Below are 10,373 nucleotides of genomic sequence, written 5' to 3' on the forward strand. Positions count from 1 at the left end.
AATTAATGGTTGTAGAAATTCTGTTAAATTGAGTTTTAAATTACTAAATAGATACGTGAATTGCTGAGTTGAAAACCCTGTTCTATTGCACATATGGGATGTGTAAAGGGCTTGGAGGCATTTAAATCAAACTCCTCCACGTGTTATAATTGAACTACAACGGATTCTTTGGGCAACTATTCCATACAAAGAATTATGGGAGTTGTAGGCCATCAACATTTGGAGGGCAAGAGTTCGATGGATTGTAAATCCAGCCTTTAAAGGGGAATCTATCATAGACAACCCATAGGCAGGTTTATGCAGTCCATATACTACGCTAATTCTTCTCCCAACATGGAATTCAGAAATAGACCGCCGCCACTAAATGATGCAATAGTTCTGCCGCAAACAACAAACCTGGTCATTACCGCTATATGGACAGCATGGCAGTAAATCCCATATTAATGTCAAGCTGTGTAATGTTCGTAACATGGTGGGCGATGCGTAGATAGGATTTTATAGCTTCTAACACTGCGGTTTAAATTCCAACACGCCATTTAAACACAGAGCAGAGACCGAAGCACTGAGGGTAAAGTCCCAATAGTTTTATTTCTGCCGCCATAAACCGTGACATTACGGGAATCGAGCTGTATGACAGTGCTGGCGGCCGAGACATTAATAAAGAAAAACAATATTTACAGGAATCACAGCCAACGATGTAAACTGGTTTCTCTCCCACTCATCTGGAGGTTTACACAGCGGCATAGCTTTCCTGTAGAAAATTCACAAGAAGCCAGGAGAGGAGAATCCCAAATATCTGCAGAGAGAAACCCAGTTACTGCAATCTGATGACATGTGCAGGATTAATGCCAACCATGACGGGCACAGGCAAAGCCTATATGAACACCACGCACTGGGAGGGGAGCTACATATCCCAGAAAGGTTTATGGATATAAAATGGGAAACTTGGAATGAGTTATACTAATCCTTTATCAACTCCCAGGGATAACCTGGGACGGGACGGGACAGAACAGATCGATGGTAAGACCCCCCCACCCCCCCACTCCCCACCCCCGGAGGACAAATACAAAGTTCCATACCTGGGAGAATCCAAGGCCCAGGCCCATGGCCCCAATAACTTGAATGTGCTCCGATATCCAATTTCTCATCTTCACAACACAACCCTGCAGAATGGAGCATGAACAAGACAGACACTGGAGGGAGCCATATTTACTGATCCCAGAAGATCTCTTCGTGGGAGCCAGTTATTCACAGATATGATAATGGGACCTCATCTAGAAAGATCTTTACAGATAATGAGGAGAAGATGGGGATCTCCTATAGCTAGAACTTAGATCCCCTTCCTGATAGTCAGGGAGTGGCAGTTAACTCTGGAAATTAACATATACTGGCATTTAAATCACTTCACAAATTTACATCTCATGATAAATCTGGTTTATTGATGGTGGGTCCCTATAGAGAGAGGTTTGTAAATGAGATCACTTTACCATAAGATAACCAGGTCTGTAGAGTGAGAGCACCAAACCAAGGCACTGTCCCTAGAACCTACCTCCCAACCATGACCAGACCCCCTCCTCCCAGACCAAGAACCTACCCAGCTAGCCAGCTAGCCATGACTAGACCACCTCTTCTCAGACCTAGAACCTACCCCTACAGCCATGACCAGATCCCCTCCTCCTAGACCAAGAGCCTATACTCCCAACCATGACCAGACACCCACCTCCAGGAATAAGTTGTCCATGTGATCCAAAGCATTGTTGCCACACACTGGTTGAGTCCTCCGGCAGCAGCTCCTTGGCACGGACGTGGCAGGCATGTTGAGAGTGCTGTTCAGCCAGTCTGTAAAATTCTGTGCCCCACAACACTGGAACTACACGGGTAGGGGGTAATCGACAACACGCATGGCTATGCTACAATACCACTACCACCTAGATCAGGGGTTCTCAACCCAATCCTCAGGATCCCCTACCGGTCCAGGATTTGGGGATTACCTGGGTGTGTATAAGGTGTTTAGAAAAAGAAAGAAAAAAAAAAAAAGACACCATAGAGTCTAAGGTGTTTCTCCCCCCTCCCCCCCTTTTTCTAAACACCTTAGACACACCCAGGTAAACCCTAAACCCTGGACTGGTAGGGGGTCCTTGAGGACAAGGTTGAGAACCCCCGACCTAGATAAAAGCCAATTCAATCTTCATATCAGTAACTGGTCCACCAATGTTTCATTCTGCCACACGTCTCCAGACCATACAATAGACCCCAAATCACTCAAACACCAAGTGTCAGTCCAAGGGTTAACCAGCTAATTCTAGGCAACAATTTGGAGAATTTAGTAGATCCTCTAGTGTCCAACAGATAGATCCCCAGATGTTTTAGAACTACAACTCTGTTTTGTATGCCTTTAGAATGACAAAGCATCATAGAAGCTGTGGTTCTAAAACATCTGGGGATCTATCTTTTGGACATCCTGGTATAATCCATCTGTATACCACGATCAGCCCCATTCCTCACCTCTTGTTGGATGCTGTCTATGGCGTTTGTTAGTCTTGGCTCCTGGCCATACGTGCGGAGAACCTTGAGAAATCTCTGTGACACGATACTTTGTATCTGCAAGATAATAACGAGAAGATGGACAAAGTGAGCATCCAGGTCTAGAATGATGGGACAATCTAGAACGGAAACTGAGAAGACATCTTTTCATATTATCAGGGCCTGTTATCTAACCCATGTGGGTCGGTGTTGGATCAAAAATGAAATCTGTGAAATATGGCCATTGGCTCAGTCCAGCTCGAAAATAGACATGTGCATCAGTGAAATTTTCATTTCGTACTAGAGGAAAAAAATAAAATATAAATAAATAAATAAAAAATTTTGTCCATTAGGACGAAAACAGCACTGCACATGCGCAAAAAAAAAAAAAAATTATAAGCAAGGAGGGAGCCGGCAGCTCAACCAGATCTCTCCTTGTAATAAATAACCATTCCTACCTCCCCCGTATTAAAACCTATGGCCCCCACATTAATAAAAGGGAGGTTAGGAATTAATATTACAAGGAGGGAACTGGTAACGCTGCCGGCTCCCCCTTTTGTTTTTTGGCACATGCGCACTGTTATTTCTCCATGCTGTGGGGGTTAATTCCCCTGCAGCGCAGAGTCTATTAAATGAACGAAACAGTAATGCATTTGCCCTTTACTTTTGTTTATATTTCTTTGTAGGGCTTTCGTTTAAGTTAAATAATTTAAAAAAAATAATTTTCGGACTAAAACGTATTCGTATGAAGACGAAAACGAATGTACATGTCTATTGTCTACTTGAAAGTTTGTTTTACCCAATAATCTCAGAATCCAGTATGGGTGTCGTGGTTTTGGAGGAGCTTTTCCAGAGGAACAAATATCATTCATTCACATCACAGGACAAGATCCATATAAAAATACCTGGAGTCCGGCCAGCGCCCACACTCACCCGATCTCTGTAGGTAAAGGCAGAAATTCCCACCACTATCTCCACCACAAAAATCAGCAGCATGATCACGGAGAACTGAGGGGGGAAAACACAGCAGTGAACAGGCGCGGGACATGGTGACAGTGTGGAACAGATGTAAAGGCAGTTAACCAGTGAGGGCTATTAAGGTCATGGTTTCCCAGATCTCACCACCCGTATTTGCTCGTGGAAAGTGGGAAGCGTTCATTAAACGCATGTTTAGGTCATGGAGGGAGATCATTTGGGAGTTTCAAGTCTGGCTCTAAGTAACCCTGGAAGAATGCATTGGATCACACAGGAAGGATACAGAGCCATTGTTGCACCCAAGGCTATTCAGGGTTCCATTACCAACACATGGATTTTGTATCATCTTCGCCTTCCCAGGGTAATGGAGAACCCCGCACTGGGAACAGCCTAATGAAGGCATTTGCAGAGTTTGTTTTTAGATGATTAAATTTTAATTCATACTGCCAGACAGAGGTTGGGTACAGACTATTAATAGTCATTACAATGTGAACGACATGTGAGATTATCGTAAAATCGTGGTAAACATGGCAAGCACTCATACGATACCTACTATTTTAATAAGGGTATTGTTTTCTCGCAGAGCAGCCAAGGCGCCAAAGCCAGACAGAAAGAATATAGTGAGCCCCACGATGGTAAAAACCATGGGAACCCCCGAGGACGTTTCAGCAAGGACCACCGAGACATCAGACAGTCTGAGCTGCACCAACGCCCCAATACAGATAAACACCAGACCTGTAATCTGTACAGGGAAAAAGAAAGCAACACGTAAAGACACACCATGACCTGCAACACACACTGCGCTCTGTGATAGCCAGGAAGGGACACACACACACACTGCGCTCTGTGATAGCCAGGAAGGGGGACACACACACACTGCGCTCTGTGATAGCCAGGAAGGGACACACACACACACTGCGCTCTGTGATAGCCAGGAAGGGACACACACACACACTGCGCTCTGTGATAGCCAGGAAGGGACACACACACACACTGCGCTCTGTGATAGCCAGGAAGGGACACACACACACACTGCGCTCTGTGATAGCCAGGAAGGGACACACACACACACTGCGCTCTGTGATAGCCAGGAAGGGACACACACACACACTGCGCTCTGTGATAGCCAGGAAGGGACACACACACACACTGCGCTCTGTGATAGCCAGGAAGGGACACACACACACACTGCGCTCTGTGATAGCCAGGAAGGGGGACACACACACACTGCGCTCTGTGATAGCCAGGAAGGGGGACACACACACACTGCGCTCTGTGATAGCCAGGAAGGGGGACACACACACACTGCGCTCTGTGATAGCCAGGAAGGGGGACACACACACACTGCGCTCTGTGATAGCCAGGAAGGGGGACACACACACACTGCGCTCTGTGATAGCCAGGAAGGGGGACACACACACACTGCGCTCTGTGATAGCCAGGAAGGGACACACACACACACTGCGCTCTGTGATAGCCAGGAAGGGACACACACACACACACTGCGCTCTGTGATAGCCAGGAAGGGGGACACACACACACACTGCGCTCTGTGATAGCCAGGAAGGGGGACACACACACACTGCGCTCTGTGATAGCCAGGAAGGGGGACACACACACACTGCGCTCTGTGATAGCCAGGAAGGGGGACACACACACACTGCGCTCTGTGATAGCCAGGAAGGGGGACACACACACACTGCGCTCTGTGATAGCCAGGAAGGGGGACACACACACACTGCGCTCTGTGATAGCCAGGAAGGGGGACACACACACACTGCGCTCTGTGATAGCCAGGAAGGGGGACACACACACACTGCGCTCTGTGATAGCCAGGAAGGGGGACACACACACACTGCGCTCTGTGATAGCCAGGAAGGGGGACACACACACACTGCGCTCTGTGATAGCCAGGAAGGGGGACACACACACACTGCGCTCTGTGATAGCCAGGAAGGGGGACACACACACACTGCGCTCTGTGATAGCCAGGAAGGGGGACACACACACACTGCGCTCTGTGATAGCCAGGAAGGGGGACACACACACACTGCGCTCTGTGATAGCCAGGAAGGGGGACACACACACACTGCGCTCTGTGATAGCCAGGAAGGGGGACACACACACACTGCGCTCTGTGATAGCCAGGAAGGGGGACACACACACACTGCGCTCGGTGATAGCCAGGAAGGGGGACACACACACACTGCGCTCGGTGATAGCCAGGAAGGGGGACACACACACACTGCGCTCGGTGATAGCCAGGAAGGGGGACACACACACACTGCGCTCGGTGATAGCCAGGAAGGGGGACACACACACACTGCGCTCTGTGATAGCCAGGAAGGGGGACACACACACACACTGCGCTCTGTGATAGCCAGGAAGGGGGACACACACACACACTGCGCTCTGTGATAGCCAGGAAGGGGGACACACACACACACTGCGCTCGGTGATAGCCAGGAAGGGGGACACACACTGCGCTCGGTGATAGCCAGGAAGGGGGACACACACTGCGCTCGGTGATAGCCAGGAAGGGGGACACACACTGCGCTCGGTGATAGCCAGGAAGGGGGACACACACTGCGCTCGGTGATAGCCAGGAAGGGGGACACACACTGCGCTCGGTGATAGCCAGGAAGGGGGACACACACTGCGCTCGGTGATAGCCAGGAAGGGGGACACACACTGCGCTCGGTGATAGCCAGGAAGGGGGACACACACTGCGCTCGGTGATAGCCAGGAAGGGGGACACACACTGCGCTCGGTGATAGCCAGGAAGGGGGACACACACTGCGCTCGGTGATAGCCAGGAAGGGGGACACACACTGCGCTCGGTGATAGCCAGGAAGGGGGACACACACTGCGCTCGGTGATAGCCAGGAAGGGGGACACACACTGCGCTCGGTGATAGCCAGGAAGGGGGACACACACTGCGCTCGGTGATAGCCAGGAAGGGGGACACACACTGCGCTCGGTGATAGCCAGGAAGGGGGACACACACTGCGCTCGGTGATAGCCAGGAAGGGGGACACACACTGCGCTCGGTGATAGCCAGGAAGGGGGACACACACTGCGCTCGGTGATAGCCAGGAAGGGGGACACACACTGCGCTCGGTGATAGCCAGGAAGGGGGACACACACTGCGCTCGGTGATAGCCAGGAAGGGGGACACACACTGCGCTCGGTGATAGCCAGGAAGGGGGACACACACTGCGCTCGGTGATAGCCAGGAAGGGGGACACACACTGCGCTCGGTGATAGCCAGGAAGGGGGACACACACTGCGCTCGGTGATAGCCAGGAAGGGGGACACACACTGCGCTCGGTGATAGCCAGGAAGGGGGACACACACTGCGCTCGGTGATAGCCAGGAAGGGGGACACACACTGCGCTCGGTGATAGCCAGGAAGGGGGACACACACTGCGCTCGGTGATAGCCAGGAAGGGGGACACACACTGCGCTCGGTGATAGCCAGGAAGGGGGACACACACTGCGCTCGGTGATAGCCAGGAAGGGGGACACACACTGCGCTCGGTGATAGCCAGGAAGGGGGACACACACTGCGCTCGGTGATAGCCAGGAAGGGGGACACACACTGCGCTCGGTGATAGCCAGGAAGGGGGACACACACTGCGCTCGGTGATAGCCAGGAAGGGGGACACACACTGCGCTCGGTGATAGCCAGGAAGGGGGACACACACTGCGCTCGGTGATAGCCAGGAAGGGGGACACACACTGCGCTCGGTGATAGCCAGGAAGGGGGACACACACTGCGCTCGGTGATAGCCAGGAAGGGGGACACACACTGCGCTCGGTGATAGCCAGGAAGGGGGACACACACTGCGCTCGGTGATAGCCAGGAAGGGGGACACACACTGCGCTCGGTGATAGCCAGGAAGGGGGACACACACTGCGCTCGGTGATAGCCAGGAAGGGGGACACACACTGCGCTCGGTGATAGCCAGGAAGGGGGACACACACTGCGCTCGGTGATAGCCAGGAAGGGGGACACACACTGCGCTCGGTGATAGCCAGGAAGGGGGACACACACTGCGCTCGGTGATAGCCAGGAAGGGGGACACACACTGCGCTCGGTGATAGCCAGGAAGGGGGACACACACTGCGCTCGGTGATAGCCAGGAAGGGGGACACACACTGCGCTCGGTGATAGCCAGGAAGGGGGACACACACTGCGCTCGGTGATAGCCAGGAAGGGGGACACACACTGCGCTCGGTGATAGCCAGGAAGGGGGACACACACTGCGCTCGGTGATAGCCAGGAAGGGGGACACACACTGCGCTCGGTGATAGCCAGGAAGGGGGACACACACTGCGCTCGGTGATAGCCAGGAAGGGGGACACACACTGCGCTCGGTGATAGCCAGGAAGGGGGACACACACTGCGCTCGGTGATAGCCAGGAAGGGGGACACACACTGCGCTCGGTGATAGCCAGGAAGGGGGACACACACTGCGCTCGGTGATAGCCAGGAAGGGGGACACACACTGCGCTCGGTGATAGCCAGGAAGGGGGACACACACTGCGCTCTGTGATAGCCAGGAAGGGGGACACACACTGCGCTCTGTGATAGCCAGGAAGGGGGACACACACTGCGCTCTGTGATAGCCAGGAAGGGGGACACACACTGCGCTCTGTGATAGCCAGGAAGGGAGACACACACTGCGCTCTGTGATAGCCAGGAAGGGGGACACACACTGCGCTCGGTGATAGCCAGGAAGGGGGACACACACTGCGCTCTGTGATAGCCAGGAAGGGAGACACACACTGCGCTCGGTGATAGCCAGGAAGGGGGACACACACTGCGCTCGGTGATAGCCAGGAAGGGGGACACACACTGCGCTCGGTGATAGCCAGGAAGGGGGACACACACTGCGCTCGGTGATAGCCAGGAAGGGGGACACACACTGCGCTCGGTGATAGCCAGGAAGGGGGACACACACTGCGCTCTGTGATAGCCAGGAAGGGAGACACACACTACGCTCTGTGATAGCCAGGAAGGGGGACACACACTGCGCTCTGTGATAGCCAGGAAGGGGGACACACACTGCGCTCTGTGATAGAATTCCACAGAATTATAATGGCTGTAATATAACCACTAGTGACACCGCCTGGGAAAAGATGCATTCACGAGAGCAAGCACGACATTTATATACACAAACCAACAAACTGATGTCTGAATTGGGAAGATTCCCCCAAGACTAGCATGTTATAAAATCAATTTACCAAGTTTCACAGTTTAGTGAATGAGTTCTCCTGGTGATAACACTGGCCCTGACCACCCAGGATGGGCGCTTGGGATTAATGAATATTTAGGGTCTCCTTACCCAGAATATCAGGATGACACAGAACAATATGGCTTTGATGCAGAGAAGCCTATCATGATGATCACACTTCATGGTTCTGGTAGGAACTAGACTCCAGCACTGGCTTGGCTAATGAGCTTGCAATCTAAAAGGTGCATGGCAGGTGCAATGGGAAAAGCATGGCTTATTAACGAGGATCTGCTTAATTAGAGTGTGATCTTAACCCTTTCTGGGCAGACTAGAGGGAAGTAAACTAGACTAGACTGCTGGCAATGTCAGAATTCAAAATCAACACTAAAACTATTCAACACGTGTTCTAATTCTCAGTTTCAGTCAATAAATCTGATATTAATTAGAGGGAGCGACGCTCCAGTCCAATCTTTCCATTAACGATGTGGCAGTGATAATGAATGGGTTAACCCAGATACTGGGGGTTATTAACTAAACAGTGAGTGAGCTCTAATCCTGCACAACAATCCCCACCATGCTTTACTGAACACACAGCAATTCGTTAGGATGATCGACTGCGCATGAAAAGCTATGCCCTGCAGTATGTAGTATTCATGTTCTGCAGGGGAAATCCATTATCTAAATAAGGCTTTACAGGGGTGTAATAAGGCTTTACAGGGGTGTAATAAGGCTTTACAGGGGTGTAATAAGGCTTTACAGGGGTGTAATAAGGCAATTACAGGGGTGTAATAAGGCTTTACAGGGGTGTAATAAGGCTTTACAGGGGTGTAATAAGGCAATTACAGGGGTGTAATAAGGCAATTACAGGGGTGTAATAAGGCTTTACAGGGGTGTTCACTTAGCAACACATTTTAGGAAATTTCATTAAAATGACGAGATTTGGCAACAATATCAGATTTAGAAAAAAAAATCTCCAACTCTCCAACGCTTTATGTTCAGTTGTTATACTTTAACCGCGAGGAAATGTGGATTGAATTGGCTAAACTCAGTCGTTTAGTGAATAACCTTCTAAATAATGAATTAATATCCTTACAATCCCACATGCACAGGGGCAGAAGCTCAGGTACTGCGTATCCCTGAAATCCCTGCAGATGTTTATGAATTCTGCATTCTGCGTGGTGGGTTTGGCAGTAAAGCGATTTCTGTTTAGACGCTCTGCGTAGACGTGTCCAGAATAGGTGGTGGATCTGGAATCCCTGAGTGCAAATTCCACCAAAAAAAAGCATTTTCACGCATTAAAGACGGAAGGTCCCCATTGTATAAAGGAAGAAAAAACATTTTATACATAAAATAATGGCGCATTTTCAAAAAACTGGCACAAATGTGAGAGCGAATGCGACAATCTTTATATGTGCCCCCCAATGCCTCCTATGGTTAGAAAAAGGGCCTTTGCCGTAGGGTGACACGAGTTATCAGTGACAGGATTATATTAATGCATATTTCACATGATGCCATCATCCTCACACAACCAGTATGCCCAGGGACCCTGTGTCCGAGTGACCACTTGGCCCAAAAAGCACCCGGCTAGCTCGATTTAGGTGGAAGTCGCAAATAGCCTCGATCTGGCGCAGAGTT

The 10,373-nt window shown here is 50.6% G+C and overlaps 1 protein-coding gene across 1 annotated transcript; it reads right to left on the bottom strand.

Annotated features, from left to right (window-relative positions):
* Positions 1-244: 244 nt before the first annotated feature.
* LOC134570601 (CD63 antigen-like) lies at positions 245-8,974 on the bottom strand. Its single transcript, XM_063428530.1, has 7 exons — positions 8,850-8,974; positions 4,052-4,240; positions 3,457-3,531; positions 2,506-2,601; positions 1,721-1,870; positions 1,080-1,163; positions 245-796 (listed from the first exon to the last, which is right to left on the bottom strand). The coding sequence occupies exons 1-7, from the start codon at positions 8,919-8,921 to the stop codon at positions 731-733; spliced, it is 732 nt and encodes a 243-aa protein (XP_063284600.1). The 5' UTR covers positions 8,922-8,974; the 3' UTR covers positions 245-730.
* Positions 8,975-10,373: the final 1,399 nt, after the last annotated feature.

This window comes from Pelobates fuscus, chromosome 8 (genome assembly GCF_036172605.1).
Source record: "Pelobates fuscus isolate aPelFus1 chromosome 8, aPelFus1.pri, whole genome shotgun sequence".
In the NCBI taxonomy this organism is placed as follows: Eukaryota; Metazoa; Chordata; class Amphibia; order Anura; family Pelobatidae; genus Pelobates; species Pelobates fuscus.

Excerpts from the sequence above, each read along its gene's own strand:
- LOC134570601 (XM_063428530.1), bottom strand. The coding sequence starts at position 8,921 with ATGAAGTGTGATCATCATGATAGGCTTCTCTGCATCAAAGCCATATTG. Across the intron at positions 4,241-8,849 it reads GTGTCATCCTGATATTCTGG|ATTACAGGTCTGGTGTTTAT; the intron begins GTAAGGAGACCC and ends TTCCCTGTACAG. Across the intron at positions 797-1,079 it reads TGGGCCTTGGATTCTCCCAG|ATATTTGGGATTCTCCTCTC; the intron begins GTATGGAACTTT and ends TTCTCTCTGCAG.